This window comes from Jaculus jaculus, chromosome 19 (genome assembly GCF_020740685.1).
Source record: "Jaculus jaculus isolate mJacJac1 chromosome 19, mJacJac1.mat.Y.cur, whole genome shotgun sequence".
NCBI classification, from domain to species: Eukaryota; Metazoa; Chordata; class Mammalia; order Rodentia; family Dipodidae; genus Jaculus; species Jaculus jaculus.
The window spans coordinates 5076459-5104170 of record NC_059120.1 but is presented as its reverse complement, the minus strand read 5'-3'; the positions used below and the strand labels follow the sequence as shown (position 1 = coordinate 5104170).

Genomic DNA, 27712 nt, shown 5'->3' with positions numbered 1-27712 from the left:
AAAGGGTTTGTTGTCAGCCTACAGTTTCATAGGGAAGTTTCATGATGGGGAAGGTGTGGAAGACTGGCTCATCACTTTGCAGTCAGGAAACAGAGAGTGAACAGGAAGTGGGACTGAGCAGGATAGGAACCGGGCTGAACAATAAAATCTCAAGGCTTATAGCTAACCTACTTCCTCAAGTCAAGACTCCACCTCCTTCCCAAATAGCACCATCAGCTAGGGATTAAGTATTCAAACACACGAGTCTATGGGAAACATTCTGCATGTAGACCATTGCAGTTAATTATCAAAAACTCAAAACCCTTGCCCTGACTGTTAGGACTTAACTCATATGACTTCAGGTTACCTGTGTCTGTATTTTTCCCACAGTGGCATATGCACATACTTTAAGATAAATATAATTAAATATACAGAAATTCCATCTGAGCCAGGCATGGTGGCACCTGCCTTTAATCCCAGCACTTGGGAAGCAGAGGTAGGAGGATCACTGTTGAGTTTGAGGATACCCTGAGACTACAGAGTGAATTTCAAGTCAGTCTGTGCTAGAGTGAGACCCTATGTCAAAAGACCAAAAAGGAAAACAAAGAAAAGAAACTGAATAAATTGTGCATTGATATTTTATCCCACCCTCACTCATTTGTAACTCTGAGGCCATATTTGCTTGAAGGAGGGAGAGGTTCCTTGAAACAATATATATTCAGGAAATGTTTGCAAAATATTCACAATCTACCAGTGATTAAAGTAGTACTAACTTATTTGATCACATCTTATTCTTGCTTTTAATAACCTGGTATATTTTACATTAGTGTGAATAATACTTTTGAGTTGCATGGTTGTAGTGGTTTGAATGTAAAATTAATTTCCCCCATTTACTCATGTGAATCATGTTTGAGTCTCCAACTGGTGATGTTGTTTGGGAAAGTCTGGAACATTAAGGAGGAGGAGCCTTACTGGAGAAGGGTGTCATTGGGGAAGGAGGGGTCATAAGGTATTACAACCTAATCCTGCTAGCCATTCTCCCTCCCTCTGCTTTCTCCCTGCTTGTGTGAGGGTGTGATTCTTGCACCTGCTATGAAGGACTTTCCCTCAAAGCTATAAGCCAAAAGCAAACCCTTTTCTTCCTTAAGAAGCTTCCAGCTGGGTATTTTGTTCGAGCATGGAAAATGTAACTGATACAATAATATTTATAGAGAAGTTAGAATGCTTTCATTGATTGTTGAAGTCAGTTCATGGTATACAGCATGAAGCTTTGACTTTTTTCAAAAGGTAAATATGTCCTGAAGTTTCCTGATGAACAGTTCAAGTGATAGAGAGCAACCTTCTTCCCTGTGCTGTCCCCTGTGTGTAGGTTGGATTGGTATGTGTCTGTGATACATGGGCACTTCTTTATTGGATGTTAATTCCTGAGATTCTCAGAAAGCTCAATCCAGGTGAAATAAGAGAAGCAAAGATGCTACCAAGTGCAGTTTTCTGTATTTCCACCTGTTTCCATGAGGAAAAAAAAAAAAATAACAAAAAAACAACCTTTAAAAGCTTCTTTTCAATTTTCCAGCTGAACACCCTCAGCAAATAGTTTATGATACATCCAGGAGATCTTAGTGTGGTAGGAGCAAGAGAGTAATTTAAAAATTACACGAAGTGGCGATACCAGTAGTTTATCAGCATGTCCATGTCGCTCCAGCAAGCCAGGATCCCGCATGGTGTCACCCCATGGTGACTTCGCACCTTACTAGATAACTATTGTGGTCTTAGAACCCTACTTTCCATATTATAGAAATTCACTCCTCCCTTTGGGTTTTCCATTGTGGATACCTATACTTTCTGGTTCACTTCTGACCTCTTGAGTGTCTCTGAGAGGAGGCTGAAGATCTTTATGGGATGTTACCACTGAGTTTTAAACCTTGAGGAAATGAGGCTATGCAAAGGTAGTGCACTTGGTTGCTAATTACACCTAAACTTTCAAAATAGCATGCAGGCATTTAGTCACACTGCTATCACTAAAAGCAGTGAAAGTCATTTAAACTAATTCTGTGCATTCTTGGAAAATCTAGCCCCTGAGATCTTATAAGAATTAAATGTGCTCAGCTAAGCCGAGTGATCGCCAGGTAGCCAATTCTGATTCACATTCTGGTACTACAGTTTTGAGAACGCTAAGCTATAGTGCCATATTTATCCCAAGAAAATGTATTACAGACAATTTAAAATATAGCAAATTTAAGGTAGCCTCTGATGTGAACTACAGCAGTTTGTAGCTCACAGCTGTTAGTTAATGGTGCAGATTTGTTTCTCGAGATAAATGTAATCAGTTAAACATTTGACTGCCACATTCATCTAACTGAATGATATTTGCATGCAAATTCATGGGAGTAGAAATTGAGAGAGTAATAGCCAATAGATCATGTTCTAGTTTACAGTTTGCAGTAACCTGTTTTCCTGAATTTTCAGTGTCAGGATTTTCATGACTTTGGTTCACTTGGCTTATCTAGCATGAGAATGTAAGACCTATTTCTTTAACAGAAGCTATGAGTCATTCTTCAGGATGATCTGGTTCCCTTGTTCAGAAATGACTAGTTTCATTTCTGTGTGTAGATTTTAAGACCTTGTACCTATTGGTCCATACAGGTTTATCTTTTGTTTTCTTGGAATCATACATTATCTAACTATGTTGGCTATGATACAGGTTTGTTTGTAGAGACCATGTCTTTCTTGTTGCTGGAACAAGGGACCAGTTAGAAACAACTTGAGGGTTAGTAGTTTGTTTTGTCTTATAGAATGAAGAGATACAATGGTCACGACAGGAAATGCATGGCAACAGCTGACTTGTAGGTTGCTGTAGGCAGTGAGGACTTCTCACCTCCTTACATCTCAGCATTACAGGAAGGAGGGTAGGCTTTAGATGTCAAGAACTTCTCCCCAGAGATATGCTTCTTTAACCTAGGCCCTGCCTTCCAGAGTTTCCACAATATCCCAAAATGGAACCATCATATAGGGACCAAGTATTTAAACACAGCCACTGGGGACATTTTACATCCAAACTGTGACAGGCTCAAGTAATAAAGGCTAACCTGGAGGGCTCCCTGCTCACACTAGCACACAGATGAATCTCAGCTGACATGCCATTTGTACACTATGAAGTCATCAAACCCCAACATTCCTTTTGTGTCACTCATCTACCACCTTAAGGTGTTGCCTTCATCCACATAAGCCAAGACTGCATTTCACCATGTGTATGCTTCAGCCCAAAGGAAGGACTCAATGAGAAAGTAAGGGTCCACTTTGTTTCTCTTTGAGCACGATTTGGAAGGATATTAGGTCACTTCTGTTTACATCTCACTGGCTCAAACTGAAGCCTATAACTACACAGAGGTGGAGGGAACTTTCTTTGACACAGACAAGTTCCCAGATAAAAATTCCATTACTAGTGAAGAAAAGAAAAAAGATACTGGCCCATATAATCTTGGCTGCTCTTCTTAGTTCTTGCTTACAACTGTCCCTTCCACTTGATGTTCAAATTTAAGCATTTCTTTGTTTCTCCAATTTCCTCTCTTGTTTCACCACCGAGATAAAGTCAAACTTGTTTTACCATCATAGGCTTTCTTTAAATCATCTGAGAACTTTTAATTGTAAGATCTGTTTTCTGGCATTGTGTGGCTATTGACTGCTTCAGTGGCTCACGTGGCTTAGTTAACTCATGTCCTCATTGGATGTAAAAACTTACTTTAAATTTCCTTAGGCTGACTTAGAAAACTGGAGATTTAGTAATGTGTGTTTTCTGTCAAGATGCCACTCAGACTAATATTTGGTAGTAATGTCTGCTTTATCATTCCTTATGGATTTACACACACATTTGTAGAAAGGAATATCCATGGTTCATCATTCTTTCATATATATACATATATATATATATGTACATATACATATATATGTATATATATAAATTTCATATATATATATATACATATATATATATATATATACATATATATGTATATCTTCTCTAATTCTCTTGCCCAAAGATACTTGTCCTATTTTTGACATGTTTGCCACTATTTTATTGTAATAGAACTAGACCAAAAGCTTAATTTTTTTCTCCTAGTTTTGACACATTGCTAATCTTTATTCTAAACTTATAATATTCTGTTGATGCCCCAAAAGGCACTTGTCATGCTTCATGCTGGCACTTTTGGTATTCACTGCAGTACATTCTTGATTGGAAAGTGTCTCAGTTGGGGGCTCAGCAGGAAACAGATGGCTCACACAAATAGAGTAATTAGGAAGTGTTTAATAAAGAAACTATTTACAAAATGCAGCAGGGTGAGAGAAAACCAACCAAGGATGTTAAGTGTGCTGGGGTCAGCCCCATGGGAACACTATAACTCCTTGGTTCAGGGAGAAAGGGATTAGATTGGAAAGCAGCAGGTAGGGCCTGTTGCTGGGAGAGGGATTCTCAACAATGGCAACACATGTAGGTTGAGGGAGTCTGCTGGCTCATCTCCACCCTGCAGAGTGATAGGGAATAAAGGTTTTCCTTTCACTCCCTTGTCCTCTTCTCTCCTTGCTAGACTCCATCTCCTTTCTGTACCTCCAGGGTCCAGTTCATTAGAGACTGTTGACCTGAGACCCAAAGAGGCAAATAGAAAACACAACTTGGAAGACACATTGACCTCTATTGCAGTGTTTCCCAGAGTGTCTAGTTACCGTTGTTTACTTTTGTTTCCTCATGCTTTGGGGAAGAAGTTGGAGAAATGCAGTTGGCATTATATGATAGTTAAGCACCTGCCTTTCCTGTTTTCTCCTTGCATGAGTGGTACCAACCTTGAAGCTTGAGGAACTGAGGGTACATTTGATACTAAAAACACTGAAACAGAGATGAGTCCACTCCAATAATATCCTTTCAGATCTCTAAAGTAGGAACATTAGTCAAGTGAACATTTAATTGAACCAAGCCATTCTGTGCTTGCATAAATTAAGGATTGTCAGGAGTTTACAGTATGAATAAAAGTATAGGAATATAATAAAAGATATCTTCTTTTGTGTAGAATACTCCATAATTGTGGCACTCACTTATGTAAAGGACTTCAACACCATATGTTTTAACAAATACTTTGGGTCATAGGGGTATGTATAATGGAAGGATATAATTAAAGTTTAATCTGTTTCAGTAAAAGGCATCATTAATTACTCTAGGAAATTTCTTGGGTTATTAATTGGTTCTGGAATCATGTCAAGATACTAATTTAAATGGAATTTCCCCCCCAATTGTCTAGACAGCCCCCCGACCATATACTGCCCCAGGAAATATGCAGCCTCCAGTTCGGCTACAGCCTCTCCTCAGTAATTACTCAGCAAGAAATGCTTCAAAGGTGACTCTGGGTTCCAGATTGAAAACCTCATTTCTGGAGAAGGAAGCACCCTTTCCCATTGGGGTAAATGTTCATTTCTTTTCAAGAATTCCTTTTTATTCTTTATGAGAATATCAATCTATCACTTCTTTTTAAAGAAACTATGATCAATTAAAGCCATGTAATAAAATTTATATTGTGATTATTAAGTCCTATGTGCTTCTTAGCAAGCATATCTTGCTGTGAATGGAAAGGCTTATCATTTCTGTATAATGGAGGAACATATGTAAAGGAAAGATTTGTAAACTGTGTAGTGATAGTAATTGGAACGGCCATTTGGGAAACAAAGAGGAACGACTTTTCATAGCCACACCTGACTTCCACCAGGAATGACCCAGTGTTGATGGGCTTTCGGATTCAAATATAGGAGAACTGGAAACTGAACCAGACTGAAAGGAGCTTGCATTTGATGTGGACTTGCCTTTTTCTCATCAGTGTATGAAATTGCTTTGAGTTTGACTCTGAGAAGGTCAAATAACAGAAGATTGTCCATCTTTTAAAAATGCCAAGTTAATCACACCCAAGGGCTTGACTCTGCTTTCTTTTCAAGGTTATTTTTACTCGTTTAACTAGAACACAGGAAGGAGGTATTGTGACTATGAAATATGAGCTACTTCCAAGGGGAGTACTTGCCCGGGACACGTGTTAACTTACCGGGTAGTGTTTGAGTTTCTGACTTGTAGAAATATTTGCTAGCTTAAGAAAGGCCTTGCGTCATGAACTTAATTGTCTTTATGTTTAAAGGGATGAGTTAATTATGTTTCATTCTTATGAGCAAACAATACATATGAAACTAAATTATCTGACCCTTGACCTTGTCATGGGGACAGTCATGCAGATGAACAAGTAATTGGTTCGTAGGAAAAGTATAAACATAATTCTAAAAATGTTATCTTAATCCAATTCATGCTATGTTTTTAAGCTTGTGAACAGTTTTTACAAACCTTATTTCAGCTAACTTAGTTGTTGCTTTCTGAATAGCAGCTAGTTGAAGTGGTGCCTGTGTCTTGAGAAGCCTAATGGACAGGCAGCATCTTGTTGGATCATAAGTCTAGGGTCTTGCCTCTGACTAAAGACCCATAAACTTCCCATTTCAGTCTCTGTCCAGAAGTGGATTGATCCTGGGATGTTATCTCTGGCTAACTAAAATAACTTACAGCAGAGTCATTTTTCTCTCTGTGTTATCCAAAACAGGGGACTTGTCGGAATCGAGGCCATTGCGTCATCAAGAGGTATTCAGTAGTCAAAGCTTATTAAAGAAAAACGTGCTTTCTCCTTGGGGCAGGCGGAGCTGTGGGAACAGAAAACAGTGATGGGAAGGTTGCCTGGTGAACATGGAATCAGAATGGGGCCAGGGCATGAAGCATTGTTCTGGGGATGCTGTATCATCTAAGGAACAGGCTTTCCAAAAGACTAGACAACCCAAAGATCTTTGGCTAAAACTCAGTGCCCTACAGAGTTGGCATTGCCCTTAGGACTGAAAATACCCAAAACCTAATGGGTAGGATTTCCTATCCCCTAGATATTACCTCCAATGAGTACTTTCTATGTTTGCCAAGGTGACTGTGTTCTTGTCTATTATTAATTCTACTTAGGTACATTTTCTTCCTAAATATGTAAAGTTGATTTATCAGATGAGAATTCGATTTTTGCTGCCTGAGAAATGATTTTTTTTCTTTCAGGTGATTTTTCAAGTGTACTCTGAACCATTGGATGCTTTTACTAGATAAATCTACACCAGGCCTTGTTTTCCTTTTCCCATGTTTTGGGTGTGTGTTAGTGACAGAAAGGACTGGACAGAAGCTCACATGCACTGATAAGATTATGTTAAACTTCATGTAAATTTCAGTTAGCTAAACTCAATTTTTTATTCTGTAAATATTTATTAGGCACCCACTACAATACTGATGAAAGATACTGAGATATATCAGTTATAAAGGCAAAAGCAACTTGTTTGAGTTTATAGTGTGACATGAATGAGCAAAATCTACTGTGAGGAAACACTGCCTCTAGCTGCATGGTTGGGAATATTGAACATCAGACTAGAAAAACCCTATGAAGAATTGAGGTCTGCACCCATACTCAGCATGAAGGGAGCACATCCAAAATCCCATTGCTTTCTTAAAACATGAATGATATACACATAAAAGTATGGGAATTTGCAGAAGGGAAAACCAGGTTGAACCTCACTTCATGGCCCAAGTGAATGTCTTTAGGCAGAAGTCATCTGGTCAAAAACAGATTGGTTGAGATGCAACCAAAGAAAACTAATCAGGACTAAGAATGAATATCCTCAGGAGAGTTTCTCACACCATGTTGGTAGGAGTAGAAATTGGTCTGTTTGTAAAGGCAGTGCTGAGAATGTCTATCAGTATTTTAAGTGAGCATCCTCAAGCATCTTAGCATGTGGGATGCGATCCAAGGACTCTGCTGCACATATGTACAAAGCAATGGATTCAGGATCATTTTGTGCCATCCTATTTTTAATGGTGAACAACTAGAAGAGTCTTAAGTTTCAATACGCTATGGTTTAAAAGCTTATAGTACATTAATGCACATAAATATATGGTAGTTGTGGGTAAAGGAATGAAAAATTGCCAAGGTACTCTGGGCTAGAAAAGCGAGGTAGAGAACATCACATGGTTTTGTGTGTGCGACAGCACATATGTTTGCATGTGTGTGGAGGCCAGAGGACACATATGCTGGTACCATCATTTCCCTCCTCTCTGCCCCCATTCTGCAGGGCCCCCCTCCAATGGGGTTATTGGTGTTCCCCATGGGGTTTGGGGTTATGCATTGTGGTAGTAGCAGTCAGGTTTTGGGGGGAGGAAGTGCCCCTAGCCATGAAATCTCAACCTGTGACTCTTAAAATCTTTCTGCCCCCTCTTCTGCAAAATTCCCTGAGCCATGGTGGGTGTGTTTGAAGTCTACTTCAGTGATGAGCTCATAGGAGCCTGTGGATTTCTGCTTTGGTATCTGTTGAGTATCCTCAGCATCTGTCTCCTTCACCCTGGTGCTGATTGTCAGGCTTACCTTGGAAGCAGCACATCTCCCCACTGCCTCTGTGATTTCTCCTGGGCCTTGACTGAGATGCAAGGGGTGGTTTATCTCCTGGATTTACACTACCTTTTGAAAAAGAAAAAATGTATCTTCAACAGAGAGTAACGTCAGCATAAATTAAATGGGAGATGCATTATTAAGGAGAGTTTGATGGATGTAGCCCCTCTTTTAGCAGAAGACTAGGGGGTGCTTGATATTGGAGGGCATAATCTTTGTCTGCATAGGATTCTGACTTGGTTCCCAGTTCCAGATATAGGATTCTTTCCACTGAGCAGATCTCTTATCCAATCAGAAAGCCTTTGGTTACCCACAAAGGCTGTGCACCACCCCTGCACTGGTGTGTGCTTCTTGTCAGGCTGGTTATTCTGAGTAACTTAGACCCTAACTTGCTCACAGCTTTTTTGGCCACTTTTCTCCAGGACCTCATGTAGCGCTTTCCAGCACTAGATGGGCTGTCTGGGGACAGGCTGTCTTCTGGACTCTAGCCAGGTCTCCCAGTGATCTGTGCCAGCAGCATATGCTTTTTTCACCAATAGGGTCTCACCTTTTACCGCAGGTGGATAATCAAGTTCTTTGACAAAAGCCTGTCTTGTTTTGGGGACCTCATAGGTCTCTTCAAACAACAGCTCAATGTGAGTAGCACGTATTTCTGGCCCTGCAAGTTACAGGTCAGAGCCATAGTTCTTTAATGTTAGGCTTCATCCCACTCTCTCCAGAGCCCTTCTTTTCAGGTGGTCCCTCTATACTCCTATTGAGGGTTATATATTTTAGTCTACCTTCAAGGAGAAAGGTTTCTATGTTACCAGTTCAGTTGGAGTTTAGTTTTGTGTTTATTCTCCCAACCTCCCATTCCCATCCCCCCGAAATCTTCCATCCCTATTGTCTGGTCTTCAAGTTGCCTATCCACTATGCCAGCAACTTAAGCTGACCCCACTTAGGAACTGCAGATGAGTAAGAACATGTGGCATTTGTCTTGCCGTGATTGTGTGTGTTCATTGAATATGATCTGTTCTAACTCCTTCCATTTTCCTAGAAATTTTGTTGTATCATTTTTTCTTACTGCTGAGTAGAATTCCATTGTGTATACATACCACAACTTCGTTATCCATTCATCCAGTGATGGGCATCTGGGTTATTCCAGTTCTTAGTTATTATGAATTCAGCAGCTGTAAAAATGGTTGATCAAATGTCTCTGTAGTGAAACTTGGAGCATCTAGGGTAAATGTCCAGTAAGGGAATAACTGGGTCTGTTATAGTTCTGTATTCATCCTTTACAGGAGTCTCCCTGTTGATTTCCATCATGGTTGTACAAGTTTACATTCCCACCAACAGTGAATGAGGGGTCCTCTTTCCCCATGCCCTCACCAACATTTGTTGTCATTTGATTTTTTATTGATTGCCATCCTTGTTGGAGTAAGGTGGAATCTCATACTTGTTTAACTTGCATTTCCCTGATAGTTAGGGATGTTGAACATTTTCTGAAGTGTGTGTTTGCCATTTGTATTTCTTCCTCTGAGAACTCCCTGTGCAGTTCTCTACCCCACTGTTTCAGTGATTTGTTTGATTATTTTTTTATTGCTAAGTGTTTTGATCATGACCTGATGTTATATTTTGTCAAATGCCTTCTCTGTATCAATTGAGATGATCATGTGATTTTTGTGGTTATGTTTATTGATGTGGTGGTGTATTATGTTTACTGATTGCCTCTTGTTGAAGCCTCCCTGAATCCCTGGGGTGAATCCTGCTTGATCAAGGAGTATAATGCTTTTTTTTTTTTTTTTTTTTTTTCCTTGAGGTAGGGTTTCGCTCTAGCCCAGGCTGACCTGGAATTCACCTTGCAGTGTCAGGGTGGCCTTGAACTCATGGCGATCCTCCTACCTCTGTCTTAGAGGTGTGTGCCACCACACTTAAGGAGTATAATGCTTTTGATGCGTTATTGAATTTGGTTTTCAAGGATTTTGTTCAAGATCTCTGCATCTAGGTTCATCAGGGATATGGTTCTATAGTTTCCTTATTGGATCTCTCTCTGGGGTTGGTATTAGGGTGATGTTATCTTCAAAAAAGAGATGGGAGGCATTCCTTGTTCTCTGATTATATGAGATAGTTTGAGAATAATGTGTTTCAGATCTTCAATGAAGGTTTGATAGAGTTCAGCTGAGAAGCTATCTTGGACTTGTGTTTTTAGGGAGGGTTTTGATTACCTTTTTAATCTTGATGAGTATGATAGGTTTATTTAGGAGATTAATCTGCTTTGAGTTTAGTTTTGGTACATGGTATGTATCTAGGAATTCATCTATTTCTTCCAGATTATTTAATTTTGTGGAGGAGAGGTTTTGGAAGTATATCCTGATGAGTCTTTCAATTTCATTGTTGTCCATTATTACTTCTCTCTGTTCATTTCTGATCTTGTTAATTTGTGACTACTGTTTCTTTTGTTTGACCAAATTGGTCAAAATTTATCAATCATGTTTTTTTTTTTTTTTAAAAAAAATAAAGAATCATCTCTTGTTTCATTGATTTTCTTAATTGTTTTTTTAGTTTCCAATTCATTAATTTCTGCTCTGATCTTGATTACTTTTACCCATTTGGAGCTCTTAGGGCTGGATTCTTATTTCTCCAACACATTTAAGTGGATGGTTAGGTTATTAATTTGAGATCTCTCCATATTTATTATGAAGGTGTTAGGGCTATGAACTTTTCTCTTAGAACTACGTTCATTGTTTGCCATATATTTTGGTAGGTTTTATTTTCATTATTATTGAAGAAGGGTAACAAGGGTTTGGGGACTCAATAGTGGTCAATTAGGAAGCCAGAGCAAAAGACCTGCTTTTCAGCCCACATGCAGAGAACAGGCCACCGCAAGCCAGCAGCAGGGGACTGGGACCAGGGGACTGGGATCTGGGGAAGGAACCGGTAGCTCTGGCCTACCCCTTCTGCATGTGCTAGGCACCCTCCAGAGCAGGGGATCAGAATTCTTTTTATATCCCTTCCCATTCATACAAATGTTGGTTTCAGTCAAATTTTGTTCCCATGCTTTTGTTTAATTTGATTTTAATAATATAGCAGTAAAAAATGTTTAAAGAATAGGTTCTTTTTAAAAAAATGTTATTAACCATCTCAAAATATGGACTAACAACTTAAAATTAATTATTAATGAAATTATAATGTGAGTTTTAGAACTATAAATTATATATAGAAACATTATAAAATGGATAAAAATCTCAAAAGATCATTAAGGTTTGAAAAATTACATAAAATACACAAAATAAGCATGAAAATTTATAGATTCAAATATATATGAGTAATATACAGCATGCTTTTAAAAGTTTTTTTTTGTAAATATTTTATTTATTTAAGAGAGAGAGAGAGTGAGCGAATGGGTGAACCAGGGCCTCAGCCACTATAAATGAACTCCAGATACACTTGACATCTTATGCATCTGGCTTATGTGGATACTGGGAAATGAACCTGGGTCCTTAGACTTCACAGGCAAGATCCTTAACTGCTAAGCCATCTCTCCACCCTCCTTTGGAAATTTTTAGTGATTAAGATGAAATCATGTTGATTAAACTTTGAGACATTATGAAGACAGCCCTGATGGTAGTTCCATGTTCAAGATTTTTTTTTTTTGAATATTTATAGATACTTAAAAATGTAGAATCATATGTCTTTTTATTGGTGGCAAATCAAAGATCTGTAACCTAATTATATGATGTAATTACACAAAGCAAAATTTAATTAAATGTTTTCCTAATTATAGACTCATCAGGTGTTCAACTAAATTTTCTGTATACGCATACATGCACATATATGTGTGTACCTAAATTTGTAGCCACATGCATATGAGTATATGTCTGTGATTATCTGCCTAAGAGTTATACCTACTCGTAGAATTTTTAGGTCAAAGAGTATGTCTTCAAAATGTGTGCAAATATTCCAGTTTTCTCTCCTCAGAGATGGAAACAATGCACTGGAAACAGTACACAAGACAGCCCTTTGTACACAGACCTGCATATGACCTGACTATTGTCCTATCTAGATGGGTGAAATGTGAATGTGAAACAAGTACTTCAAAGTCAAATACTGCAGACTTCTTGATTTGAAATCAGTTCAGTGCTGAGGGAACATGTTCTCTGGGTGACTGAGGACCGCCACTGTCGTCTCTCTTAAGAGACTTTCCTCACGTAAGGTGGAGCACATCTGAGTGCTGTAGGAAGTGCCTCCTGCCAGCAGTCTGGAGGGCTTCAGCTTTTGTCTGTTGCAGCAGCTGCCCTTGTACATGAAGGCTGGCCTTTGAATCTGGGGTCTCACTGGGGCGTGGTTCTGTGTCACTGATGCTTACTAACATTGTTACATGTGCCTGCAGGGCAAGAAGGCAATGATGAAGTTCAGGAACTCCTTGAACAGCTCCCAGAGAGTGAGCACATACCACCTTCCGGACATCACCGGTCACACGATGCCTGTGCCTCCACCGCTTCCTCCGCGAGGAAAGGCACTCCAGGAAAACAAGACTGAAACATGGAGGAGGAGGAGGAGACTCCGCCCCATCACCGTTCCCAATGGGCTGGAGCCGCTCTTCACCAGGGTGATTATGGAACACATTTTTCTCCTATTCATCTAACGCTGATTGCCTCACTCCAGAGCAGTTCTACAGCCGCAGTACAATTTGCAGAATTGTATAAGATGCCTCACGTAAAGAGATAACAATTGTCTCAAGTATAGATATACACAAGTGAAGCACAAGCTAAGTGCTGAGTGATTCTGTTGAGCAACTAATTTAACATACAAAAGCCTCATTAACTCCTGTGGGTCACAGCTTATTTGTGCTACATCCACTTCCACGTCACTCATTCCCTTTAACTTGCTCCTACAGATATAGCACCGTTTAATTTGTGAAAGTTCATAGACTTAAGTGTACCTGGAAAATGTAACATGCATGATCAAATTTCATTTTTAATATTTTACCATAAATTATCATTACCTAGAAATTCTTTCAACAATTTTTGAATATATTGTGCTTTGTGATACTCATTTTCTGAAACATATTGATAAATTTTATATTTCTTTTTTACTTCTTATTTGAGAGAGAGTGGAGTGTGGGTACACTAGGGCCTTTTGCCACTGAGAATGAACTCCAAATGCATGAGCCACTTTATGTGCCTAGTTTTACATGGCTACTGGGGAACTGAACTTGGGGTTTGGATCTGCTTTAATCACTGAACAGTTGCATCAGCTTCAATAATGTATAGAAGTCTGGTTGAACTTTACGTAGTTTGAAGTTAAGCTCACTTTATTTTTGTCATGTAAATATACAACAATGTTAATACTGAAGGATTTTTGTGGTTATTAACAGATAGCTGTTTGACATCATTCTGACTGAGGACCAGGGAGGGAAGTTCCAGACTGCACACCAACCTCATATAGCACCTCCCAGAAGCAGCCCTTCCTCCAGGGCGCTTTAGTCCAAGTGCACACATCTCACTACCAGCAGAGCTGTCCCCACACTGACCTTGTCAAAACACCAGGCCTCTTCTTTCCTTTTTGCTCAAATGTCCTTTCAAATGGCTTTTTACCAATTCTCTCCCTTTGTCACTGTCTGGTCATCTCTCTCATCCCAGAGGACGTCGCCCTGCATGTCCTTTCTCTCTTCCATATCCCTGGGCTTCTTGCAGCCTGGCTGGCTCCTCTGTGATGCGAGTCATCAACCTCTGTTTATCAGCATCCCCGTGCCTTGCACTGAGCACCCAGACCCTTGCCACACAGGTGGTGACCTTTCATTCACTCCAAGCTCACGCTCACCCACACTCAGAGTGGCTTGCTGTGCCTTCGTCCACGCGATGATGCCACCATGACAAGGGCTATTGCACCTGAGGAGTAGTATTCACTGCTAATTCAGGGGCCTCCTAATGCTTAGCAGGATGACCACAGTCACCCATGCACCCATATCATAACCAAATTACCCAAAGGCTTGTTTGCTTTTATTCATTATAGCAAATGGAACATGTTGATCGTGTTTGGGCCACTGCAGCCAATTGAGATGCCACACTTAAGTATAGCACAAGTAATTGCAATTAGTATTAAATTTTAGAAACTCTAAAATTGTTGGGTAAATTTTCTAACTGCCAGTATTTCAAAAAGTTTGTTTCAACTATGAAATAAGGTCTATCACATATTTTTCATTAAATTATTCTTGCTTTACTAAAAATAAATTTATTCTTATTAGTTATGGACATAGTAGGTAAACAACAGATGTTGGTACCATCCTCCCTGCCTCTTTTCCAAAGGGGCCCTTCTCACTGAGGATGCAGGTCATCCCCATGGGGATTGTGGGTCATGCACTGTGGGGGTGCGTGCATGTGGGAGCGGCAATGTCTCTGTGCATAATGGCCCAACCTTGGCTCTAACGACCTTTCCGACCCCACTTCCACAAAATTCCCTGAGCCATGTTGGGTGCATTTTAAGACTACTTCAGTAATGGGCTTCTTAGAAGCCCTGAGGTAGGGTTACACTGCAGCTCAGGCTGACCTAGAATTCACTGTGTAGTCTCAGGGTGGCCTCGAACTCATGGCGATCCTCCTACCTCTGCCTCCCAAGTGCTGCTTTGGAAGGTGTTGGGTGTCCTCAGTGTCTACCTCCTTCACCCTTGTGCTGACATCAGGTTCACTGAGAAAGCAGCACTCGTGCTCATTTCCACAACCACAATTACTGAGAGCACAAGTCAGGCAACAAAAGACATGTTTTACTGCCCATGGAATGTTGAGCTTACCCTATAGAGGCTGGGAAATGTTGGTGGACATTACACAGGTGATCAGCATCATCTGTTTAGTGACCAGAGATCCTTCTGGTATTGGGGGCGTCAGGTGGCAGCAGGGAGATACGGGTGGGCTGTGGATTATGCCACACATTCTGGAGTTCTTAGAATGGTTCAGATGTTTGTCCTTTCCTCTATTGCACTATAATTTTTAATTAATTCCATTTTAATTAATTAATTAATTAAGGATGGTAACTTAATGGACCCTTATAACAATATCCCAGAGGTCTGGAAAGACCTAATGATGTTCCAAGATATGAGGGTTTGATTTTGTGGAACGAGGAGACAGTAACCAACGCTATGGCTGGCACTCTGCAATGATCCAATCTCTACAGAGTTTGCTTCCCACAGGCCTGGGCAGGGATAATTTATTTCATATATTTCTTTTTACCTTTAATGCATCTATTGAAAACTCAATTAAATTCAGTCAAATTCTGAGCATTGTGAAAAAAGAATGACAGCGTATGGCAGGAGAGATGGATTAGTAGTTAGGCACTTGCTTGCAAAGCCAAGGGACCCAGCTTCGATTCCCCAAGAACCATGTAATCCAGATAGATGCACAAGGTTGCACATGCCTCTGGAGTTCGTTTGCAGCAGCTGGAGGCCCTGGCATGCTCGTTGTTTCTCTCTCTTCCCCCTCTATCTGCCTCTTTCTCTTTCTGAAATAAATACATAAAAATAAAGCATTTTTTTAATTTTTAGAAAGAATGGCTGCATGGTGAGCCATTTGGTGGGCTTGCTGTTTGTCACCTTGCCCTTGTTTGAAAAATCTGAAAGAAGTCAAAGTCACAAGAGACCAGTGAAGGAGCTCAGAACAATGAGCTGGGGCTGTGAAGGGCCACGAGGCCTTGATCCTGGGTTTGAAATGGGCCTGAATTTTCCAGGAGGGTTCTGGTAACTTGCTTAAAGACACCAGCCGAAAGTGCCATGAAATGTTAAAATTCCACCTGCCTGTATCATGATGACTTTGGAAGATGGTATGGACTAAGGCAGCTTTGTCAGTTGAGAGAAAAAATGGTTTGTTTCCAGTGCATTCTGTGGCTGTTCCCCATTAGAACCTAGACAAGCTTCACTGGGTGGCTATAACTGGGGAATGTTTTAAGGAAACAAAGTAAATTCAAAAAGGAAATGAAATAACTGGACCCTAGAGATATGGTTTAGCAGAAAAGACGTCGATAGGAAGAAGTGGTAAAGGTGAAAGGATGGCATTTTGCTCCTCCCTGAGTTCCCCCTCCATCCACAAGAGGCAGATCTTCCCTGCACGCTGATGCGACGCCTCATGTATTTACATACTGTGTACCTCTCCGAAGCTCAGGAAGCTACCTCTAAGTCCGTGCCACTCCTCATCTCAAAGGGGGTGCTTTCATTTGATCAGACACTTCATTAAATGTTGTCGTGGGGACTAGAGCTGCATTCCCAGGGGTCTGCTGATGAGTTGGTGGGTCAGCGCACATCTGTAAGTCAGAATCCCAGAGCTTCCCAGTGAAGAAGGGCACAGGGATGACTCTGCAGGTAGGCACCTGGTCCTATCTTTTCTTCCCACTGCAATTCAGGGTGCCCTTTTTCACTTACTTGTGGATTTGCTGTGTGATTCTTCTCTTTTAAATTTATTTATTTACTTGAGAGACAGAGAAAGAGAATGAGAAGAGAGAGAGAGGAGAATGGGCTGCCAGGGCCTCCAGCCACTGCAAATGAACTCCAGACACATGAGCTATCTTATGTGTCTGGCTTATGTGGGTGCTGGGGAACAAATCCCAGGTCCTTAGGCTTCACAAGAAAACACACTAACAGCTAAATCATCATCTCTCCAGCCCATGGTTCTTGATATCCCTGAACGTTTCTGTTGGCTCTTTCTGTCTCTGGGAGCTTTGTGCAGGCAAGGGAGTTTGCTAGAGTCACATTAAATGTTGGTCTCCCCCACTGTTTACACAGTTCAGTCTTTTCTTCATGTCTTCAGGGTTGCTTTCTTCAGATGCTGCTTCAGAGAAGTGGAGTTGAATAAAACATCTGAGGCAGAAGAGGGGAAGGAAATATCTCAGTAGTTCCTTCACAATATGTTTCTTTTTGTTTTTAAATCTGAGTCTTACTATGTAGCACAGGCTGACTTTGAATCACTATTCTCCTGTCTCATCCTCCTGAGTGGGGGGCTTACAGATATGTGCCTTCACAGCTGCTTCTCATAGTTTTTACTGTGGCTGTTTGTATTCATACAAACCTGCATGCCCTCTTGTTCCATACTCCTATGACCTTGGACTCAGATGGCTGCCTTAGATCTCCTGAAAGTCTGTCTCTCTGTATGTGCCATTTAGCTAGAAAATTATTTTCAGAAAAGGGAAATGTATGAAAAGCCTACCCCGTGTCTTGTTCTAGAGGCGGACCCTGTGCTTGTGCTTAAGAGACCCTGTCTAGGTCTTTCTGCTCTGTCTACCCCTCCTGCCTCTCCTCTTCCACTATTCCTGTGCAGCTTCTCATTCCTGCATATTTTAGGGGTAGTGTGTGAACAGTATCTGCATTTGCTATTATGAAACCACTTCAGAATTTAAAGTAGGTCACAAAGTCTAGCCATCTTTTTACTCTCTGACATATGCATGTTACATCATTGCAAATGATTGAAATGAGGCTGTGCTGCAGAATATAAAATAGGTGTGAGGCAATTTCCAAATAGTCTTGGCTATATTGTTTTGATACTATTGTTTTTTAAATTGTACTGTTGGTTTCTTATGTAAGCGTTATTTATGACCACCAACCTCAGAGTAGTCCCACAAGGGGTCATCTCACGTATGTCTCTCTCAGGACGCACTCAGAGGAGGATACCTTGTCCTCACTTAACTATTGCCATGAATGAAGAGCATGATTGCTGTGTCATGTCGAATGTTAACTTGGCTTAGAACAAAATGACGACACGAGCGCTTGTCTATGCCCTTCATTTGGATTTTGAGAACTAGATAAGAAAGTCAGACTTTCTCTCCCAGCATCATTAATGCTTGCTGCATGTAGAGACTATCAGGCTTTATATATGTATATGTTTATTTATTTGCAAGCATAAAGATAAAGAAGAGATACCTAGAGAATTTGGCCTGGCCAGGGCCTCCAGCCACTGCAAGCAAATTCCCAATGCATGCACCTCTTGGGACATCTGACATTATGTGGGTACTGGGGAAACGAACCCAGGTCTTAGGCTTTGTAGGCAAGTGCCTTAACCACTGAGCATCGCTCCTACCCTGACTGGCTTGAAACTGACACTTACCAGGTACCTAGAACTGGACTTTGCTGTTCTGCATGTTATAGAGTCATGATAAGAAGACAGTGTCTCTTTTGTCCATCCTAGGATTCAGGAAGGATTCATAAAACATCACTGCATAGTAATGCAGTTATTACAATGGTCTACTTGGGGAAGAATGTGCACCTATCTTATGACGACAAAAACTTCCAAGATGAGATAAAAGTGTACCAGCAGCACTGCGGTGGAGAAAACCTTTGTGTCTACAAAGGCAAGCTCCTTGAGAAAGGTACACATAAACACATTCCTTAAAGTTGCTTGGGGTTGATGCTCCAGATAAACTGTTGTTGACATAATATCAAAATGACTTCAATCACTTTATGAAATTTATGCATATCCAGGGAGTTATAAGCCAGCTGCCTACAAGTAAATCTGGATTTACAACTCCGTGATTGAAACTGAAGCTGCAATTGCTCTTGCAGATTGTGGAAGAAGGAATTTAGAGTGATTTAACCTGGTAACAGATTAATGTTGGGATAGAGATATATGATCATTAAAATGTTGCATGAATAAGCTGTCCCTGAAATTACAAGTTAACTATTTGGCTTGCCATAGTGAATTATATTACACATTATTACACGAGAAAAATAACAGATTGGCAATTTGTTCGTTAGAGGTATGTTGAGATAAAAATCACAAATCCAATAAACTCTGGGGTGAATCACACCTAAATAACTTGATGTGAAATTGTCTAAATGGCTTTTTAGCACATTTCTATTTTCATTTGATCATAAGTCTATGTTTGTCACCATAAGTTTGTTTTTAAATTTAATATAGGTCTTCACACAGTGTGCTGTACTGTTTTCTTTGGTATTTAATTAAGTGGAACAGCAATGATAGGGAAACCTGTTTATAAGATTATATTTGTCACTTCCTGGCTTAAGAGACTGTGTTTAGAAAACACAGTATTTTTTTTTCTAATTCAAAGAAGTATTTATATATAAGAAATCTTGAGATAGACTAATGAGTTGAGGGAGGAGTTTAGTACAAATATGAAATGTTTATTTTGGACATTTCTGATTTCTCTCATCCAATAAGAAGAGTGACTATGAACAAAAGAATGTCCAAACCCTTAGAGCTATGAATTTAACTGTGCATGTGAGTATCACACGTGTTAAACTCTGCTCAGCTTTGCTGGGAACTCTTTGTCCCATTTTACATACTGAGTGGAAATGTGATTTTCTGTCTCATTATGCCACAGCATTCAGGCATCCGTTCACTTTGTAGATGACAAAGCTGAGAGGAGTCCTGTTAGGGTGACTCCCTGAGCCCATATGGCCAGCTTTGGCATGAGTCAAGGGCAGAGCCAACCCCATGACCAGGACTGGTTTTGTTCCACAGTACTCTTCACTGTTCTCAGGGGGTGTTTCTTACCTTTCAGTAATAGGAGGTATTAAAGCCTTTCATGAGCCTAGCATAGGCAGTTGCCTGGTTATATCTTTACACATATTCTGATCACAGAGGCTTAGACAAGTAAAATTTTTTTTTTTCTGTTTGTTTTTTTCGAGGAAGGGTCTCATTCTAGCCCAGGTTGACCTAGAATTCACTTTATAGCCTTAGGCTCGCCTGAAACCCACAACAGTCCTCCTACATCAGCCTTCTGAGTGCTGGCACTAAAGCTGTGTGCCACCACAACTGGGTTTGTATGTGTGTGTGTATGTGTGTGTGTGTGTGTGTTTTAATATTATGTTTAGTTGTTAATTTAGGGGAATTAACAAATTAGCTATTATAAAACTGAGATCAACATAAAACAATTTCATGGACCCTAGATCATACTTTAATCAACAAAATATACATTCAGTATCTACTGGGAGTAAAATTCAGCTGAAACCAATGTAAACAGGAGTCTTATCTGGGTGCCTTTCTGGTGGACAACATGTATTCCATCTTCAATCCTTGAGGGAGGCATGTGCTGCCAGGTCCCTTCTTAGTCTGAATATACCTGTATCCTGGGGCTTCTTGTTGTGGCAATGGACAGTACTGGATAATAGGATGGAATGAGTTCTTGAATAATTGATCTTGTCCATGAGGTAATTTGGTCTCAGCTTGCCATTGCTGCCAAGAGAGTAATTACTCAAAATTGAAAAGTTGGTTGGCTCAGCATTACTTTGAAGTTCAACAGTCTTAGCAATTTAGCGGAACCAGAAGGAATCCACCCTTTTGATTCACATCAAAGCAGAGAGTGGTTTTCTTGGGTCTCATTTATTTCACTGACCATAATACTTTAGTGAGCCACATGCTTGTAGCACACTGACATTTTATCAAAAAGCTGCAGATTTGGGAGATTTCACATTTTTTTCAGTGGGGGGGGGGGCTTAGAAATGGTTAGCAGTTTGAAGGGTACACCAATATCCCTAAATCTAAAAGTTTCCAAAATCTCATAGAAATCTCTAAAACACTTCCTGTGTTGAGCACTTCAGTTAAGGAAAATTAAACCAGTTATAACAGTAGTTATGATCACTGCATTGCTCAATATAGGCTCTACATGGAAAGATGGTGTTTCCTTTATTCTCCAGTGGATGGGCATTATTATTTCCTTTGGGGCTGGAGAGATGGCTTAGTGGTTAAGGTGCTTTTCTGCAAAGCCTAAGGACCCAGGTTCGGTTCTCCACATCCCATTTAAGCCAGATGCATGAGGTGGTGTGTGCGTCTAGAGTTTGTTTGCAGTGGCTAGAGGCCCTGGCATACTCATTCTCTCTCTGTCTCTCTTTCTCTCTTTCTTTCTTTCTCTGTCTCAAATAAAAATTTAAATAGTTTTAAAAAGTAATAATTTTATGGACATATATAACATGTTTTATGGACATAATATAATATTTGTGGGAACCATGTGTTGTCTTTTGTCTTGATTAGATGGCTGTAAGTGGTTTTGATTCCCTTTTCTATCCATGTGTGTAATTGTGTACTGTTTCTTTACATGTATTTTAACTATTTTGTTGAACAAGATCTTTTAATTGTGTGCCATACCTGGAAAGATGGCTTCGCAGTTAAGGGCACATGCTTGCAACGCCTGCTAGGCTGGGGTTCAAGTCCCCAGTAACCATGTAAAGTCAGATGCACAGGATGGTGCATGCATCTGTAGCTTGTTTGCAGTGTCTAGAGGCCATGGTAGGCCCATTCTCTCTCTCTCTCTTTCCTTTCTCTCTCTCACAAATAAATATATAAAATATTTTTAAAATAATATATATATACAGCAAATTATGGATTCTGACTTTCCTTTATTGGAGGATTTTTTTTTCTTACTGTTTTACTTAAATTAATTGATGGAGAATGGGTTGTTACTCTGGATTGTGGTTATCTAGAATAAATGTGGAATTTTGTCCCCATTACCTGGGTACAACTAGAGATGTTTTGCTTAGATTTAAAGATATCCTGTTGTTCTCAGGATTGCATCTGTGGTTCCAACCTAGTGCTCATTGATGGTGTGTAAGAGGTCCAAGACCCCCTGCCAATGGACCTGTTTGTAGGTTTGTTTTTTTTTTTTTCCTACAGCTGATGTAACAAGCCCTTCTTTAATGATAGTGGGAAATGATGGATATTTATGCTTTCCCAGATTTGGTGGTTCAAAATCCACAACAAAGGTGATGTCAGGGTAGTGTCCCCTAAACAGCTCAGGGGAGCATCCTTCCCTAATTCTTCCAATTATGAGGGCTCAGAGTATCCCTTGGCATGCCTGTACTGGTAGCTTAATGTCTGGTGTCTTCATCTCCCTTCCTGGGGCCTTCTGTGTATTCTTTTCCTATAGGGATACCAAGCATTAGATATTGGATGAATTGAAAAACCATAATGATTTCATCTCAAACCTTCATTGACTTTAGTTGGTGAAAACTAAATGATATATGAACAGAGTCATACCCTGAATTGTGATCATCTGTGGTTTCCAGAATACAAAGCCCAGGAAGCATTCAACTTTGGTTCCTGCTAGACTTTCTTGTGTTTTTCTGTGCTTAAGTGAAGCTCCTTGTATCCTGTGGATGTATAAATAAGTTGACCTGCTGGATCCAGGGTACTTCCAGTAAGTGGGGGCTTCGTAAAGAGCTGTGCTAGGCCCTGTGATGGCCTCACCACCTGTTCTCCCCACTATGTTTCTGGCGTCTTGCTCTTCCTAATTAGGACTGCGGTCCGATGGAACCTCTGACCTCCCTGTCAGCTGGCTTCACTGATTGCTACCTATTCTTGGAAAGGCCATAGCCCAACGGGTTTTCATCTTTTGCTTCAAATCAAATCAGCACTGTGGACAGGGACCTGGAGCATGTCGGTGCCTTGCCCTCCCACTTGGATCTGCTGTGGGAAGGAGAAGGGGAAGAAGAGAAACCTGAGGTGAAAATAAGTCCCAGTGCTTTTACCTAAACTTAATTTTTCATGAGTATATTCTGCTCACTTTGTTTTAAGTCATGGGTCAATCTCCAAATATTTTAAAATAAGAGAGTTTGGGAATTTGGTGTCTTCATGTCAGAAATGTGATACATTAATTATGACTTTGTGGCTGAATTTTAGTTTCTTTTTTAAAAATATATTTATTGGAGAGAGAAAAATAGGTAGATGACAGGGAGAGAGAGGATAGGTATGCCAGGGTCTCCAACCACTGCAAGTGAACTCCATGCACATGTGCTATTTTGTACATCTGGCTTATGTGGGTGCTGGAGAATGGAATCTGGGTCCTTAGGCTTCACAGGCAAACATCTTAACTACTAAGCAGAAAATCAGAGGCTGCTGAGAGCTCAACACCTAGGGAAGCTTATAACACACTCTCCAAGGTTCAGGGAACATTTCAGAAGAGGGTTCAGAAATACTGTAACAACCACAAGGTGGGAAGGTGAATTCTGAGGCACTTTCCTCTCCACAAAGACTGGCTGGCGCATTCAGGACCCCAAAGTGATTACTGGTACCATCACTGAGGAGGACTCTTAGTGGAATGGCGGTGGGGAGATGGGGACAGAAGCCTGTAACCTGATGGGAATATGATCAATACATTCATTCAGTAAAGTTCTCAATTAATAAAATTTTAAAACATAAGGTGGAGAGCAATTGATGAAGGCACCTGACATTTACCTCTAGTCTCCCCACACTCACATACATGTCCACATGCATGTTCACACAAGAAACACATGCTCACATATATGTATAACAAAGATAAAGAAGGGGGCACAACTTTTTATTTGATCATTTTGTAACCAACTGAAGGAAAAAGTCAATAATAGCTGGGTTTCCTCTGAGGCTTGGTGGGCACCGGATGGAAGGGCAGGCACATCTGGAAACTGAGTTCCCGTGTGCTTTCTGCACTTCCCCTTGTGCCTGCCTTCTTCCTGGGTTGTGTTCCGAGGAGTCATGAGGTTTAGCCTACAGCGAATGGACTGCTGCGTGCGGGTGTGAGCGTCAGAGCTCCGTAAAGCAAAGCATCAAACCTGCTTTCTAGCCAGCAGTCAGGGGCTCTGTTGATGAGTATAATTAACACTCTCCTAAGACTGTTGCATGTTAGCTTCTCCATATGCTCGCCTTTTCTCTTTCTCTTGTCTAATTTATCACCATAGTTATTCGAGTATACATGGCATTTTTTTCTAGTAGGTTTACTTCTTTAGTGCAGGTTACATCTGATTTAGCCATGTTTTTAGGGACACCATGTGGTATACTCATAGGATTTCTAGATGACTATGAAGGAAATAGGTTAAAATAATGATTTGCTAATGATTGGGATGAGCAGAGCTTCTTTCTCCTTGTCCTGGAATCTGAAGAAACCGAGGTGGTAAGCCGAGCTCATGCTCACAGATTTTACACATGTTCAGCACGGTGAACACTTGGCTCGGGGTTCCTGAGGGGAGTCCTTGCGGCAGCAGGGTTCTTTTTCAACTCCACCCCAGGACTTCTGACTGGGAAACAGGTCAGCAGCCTGTGTTTTAATAAGGCCCCCAGGTGATTCTGCTGCACATTAAAGTTTTATGACCTCGAGCACAGCCAGATTTTGATAGATGTTGTCCTAAGAGCCATAGCAGCAATGTTTGCAGAGCAAAGAGGTGAAATGTGACAGAGGTCATGGGAGAGCTCCCCAGGGGAGGATGGCCCAGTCAGGCTGTCCAGGGCCTCCGGGTGGAACCGGGTTAGAGAGAATGATCAGAATTGGTGATAATGGAAAGCTGTAAATTGCAAACATTGGCTCTTACTTTATTGGTAGGATGATTGGGAAGGTGGAGGAGGAAAAAGAATCTCAGATCCAAGCATAAATGAACTGGAATATCTCTCTCTCTCTCTCTCTCTCTCTCTCTCTCTGTCTGTCTTGTGCGCGCGCACTCTCACTTTCTGTCACACACACACACACACACACACACACACACACACACACACACAAATATACATTATTAGAATATTTAGATTCACAGCGAACAATAAATTTTTTTCAATGCTGTAGCCTGTGTCCTCAAGTCCTTCCCCAGTGGATAGCAGAGCCAGTGTGGAGGCATGGATTCTAGAGGATCACCTGTCACTGTGTGACCTCCTCCCAGGCTTAGCTCCTCATGTGTAAGCCAGCATTAGAAGTATTTCCTCTTCCTTTGAAAGTTTTGAGAAGTGGCAAACCAATGACCACGCACGGTTCCTGGGCATAAGTGCTAGTATCATGTTACACATGGCTTTCGTTCACAGCCAATGAGTTTACAGAGGTTGGAGGAGTTATCGTCACTATAAGTACTAGAACATGCTGTGATGATTAAAAGTGTCCTCAATTTAAGCCCTTTCGCTAATCCCAGCTACTCAGGAGTCTCAGACAAGAAAATCACAAGTTCAAGGCTCATCTGGGCAAATTAAGGAGACCCTGTCTCAAAATGAAAAGTTAAAAGAAAGCTGGGTAAAGTGCTTGCCTATCATGTGCAAGTCCCTAGGTTACATCCACAATAATGACAAAAAAGTCCTCAAAGTAAAAAACAAATAATCAGAGGCATAGTCTTATTTCTTTCCTAAAAGAAAAAAAAAATGTGGTTTGGAAGGTGGTTTTTCAGTCAGTTGTTTTCACCTGTTTTGTTTGCATGTATATGTGGTGTGTGTGCATGTGTGTATGCATGCTTGCCTATATGTGGATGTGTGTATGTGCATACAACTGTACATGTGCTGGTGTGTTTGTGTTCCCGTGTGTGTGTGTGTGTGTGTGTGTGTGTGGTCAACATCAGAGGTCTTCCTCAACTGTGGTCCACCATTTTCTCTTGAGACAGGCTTTCTTACTGGCCTGCAGCTCGCCAAGTAGGCTGGACTACCTACCTACCAGGAAGGCCCAGTGGTCCCTTGTCTCTGCATCCCTGGCTCAGGAACTAAAGTTCACACCAGTGCTCCCAGCCTCTCCCATGGGTCCTGGAGATGCAGTCCACCCACTGAGCCACATCTCCTCTCTTTGTCATTCCAGACACCTTTCAGTTCATCTCCAAACGCCACCATGGCTTTCCATTCAGCCTCACCTTTTTCCTGAACGGGATGCAGGTAAACAGGTTAAGCTCCTGCTGTGAGTTCAAGCATCGCAGAAGCTCCCGCCTAGGTGGCAAAGGCGGCCTCTTTGGCTTCGTGTGTGTAGAGAAAGCATCTCCTTGCTACAGGTAAGCGTGCAGGCGCCTCTGGTCGAGGACACCTGTGCCTCACTCTCCTCATGTCTTTACCTGTGCTTTCCTCTGAACAGCAGTTAAAGGAATATATCAGTATTCACAAGCCTGAAATATACGGTAAACGTTATTGACTGCAACCCAGAATGTTTTTAATTGAAATTTTATGTTTAAATCAGATTTTCATCTGTCTTACATAAGAAAATATAAAAGCTGATAGCATTTTTAGTTCTGTCTCATTTTCAATCTCTTCTTTTCCTCATACCGCCTTGAATTCCATCTCTGAAATGGGGAGAGAAGAGCTTCCCTTTTGCTTCTTAGTAACCGACTTGGGCTGTAGCCGTATCATGCCCCTCACATCTTGTGATTGGATAATGCCAGTTATGCATAGTGGAGTTGTGTCTGCATTGTTAGGTGACTCAATTTCCCTTCCCATCCCCTTTGCTTCATTGTTATGCCCAGCAGAGTGCATGATGAAAGGTGAGATTTAACTGCTGTTTTATCAGCTGTCATGTTGGAAACTGACTGAGACCAGGAGTTTTGCCTGGGAGCTTGTTTTCATTTTTTTTTCTGAAAGTCTTCATGAAGAGTTGACTAGATGCAAAGCTGGAACACATACTGTTCATGTATCCAAAGTGTAGGCCACCACAGACATGGAACTGGAAATGACATGCAAAGGCATTGATTGTCAGGTTCCCATGTCCTTAAGCAGAAGGAACACAAGACAGCGCAAAGGACATTTTGGATAAATGGAACTATTTGCTGTCATAGATAACATAATTTTTATGAGCAAAAGCCAGGAAGGAAAGCGCTTCCTCCAAATAGTTTTTCAGGTATAGGGGAAGCCATCTGGGAGGGCATGAGCCAGCAGTGGACTTAGTGTGTCTTAACTTGTGTGGCCAGAACTGAAGTAGTGGGTGGAATGATGTTGGGTTTGAGAGGAGGTGAAGCCAAAGTATGAGTACTCCTGAGGTCACTCCAACCTCCCTTTTGTGTTCTGAGGAAGATAGAGAGTCTCTCTGATAGGCTTTGAGCAGTGACTGGTCATGGAGGCTCCCAGCGGGAGGGAGTGGGGAAGAAAGCAGAAGGTACTCTGCAGCAGAGAATACTGAGCGGGAGGGAGAGCTGAAAGACGGGTTCACTGTGCATTGTGCGTTTGTGTTTGTTTGTTTGTTTTCCAGGGAGCATCTCAATCCAGCCCAGGCTGGATCTCACTCTGTAGTCCCAGGCTGGTCTCGAACTTGCAGTGATCCTCTTATCTCTGCCTCCTGAGTGCTGGAGTGCAAGGCTTACAGGTGTGCATCAGCCTCTGTGTAGTTTGAAGGTGGAGGTTACAAGGTTTTCCAATGGGTAGATCCCAGGTATGAGGCTAGAGAGCAGAATGGAGAATATGAGACAAGGCATCTTTCATTTTTTAAGACTGGAAACTGTGGCATGCTTTTATGCTAATAGATAATATTGATAAATTGATACATAGAGAAGAAAACACTTGCTGAAACATTACACATAGGAGGAATCTTAGAGCTTTGAGATTAAGTAGTCTGTAGAGAATGAGCTCTCAGATATGAGGAGAAATTTAAGCCTG

General features: G+C 41.0%; 1 protein-coding gene across 1 annotated transcript in view; it reads left to right on the top strand.

Annotated features, from left to right (window-relative positions):
- Erich3 (glutamate rich 3) overlaps positions 1 to 27712 on the top strand; it is a 105859-nt gene that overhangs the window by 41346 nt on the left and 36801 nt on the right. Inside the window, exons 6-9 of the mRNA XM_045138674.1 lie at positions 5268 to 5426; positions 12829 to 13047; positions 18602 to 18782; positions 25938 to 26124. Coding sequence (XP_044994609.1) covers positions 5268 to 5426; positions 12829 to 13047; positions 18602 to 18782; positions 25938 to 26124 — 746 coding nt within the window. The remainder of the gene's footprint in view (positions 1 to 5267; positions 5427 to 12828; positions 13048 to 18601; positions 18783 to 25937; positions 26125 to 27712) is intronic.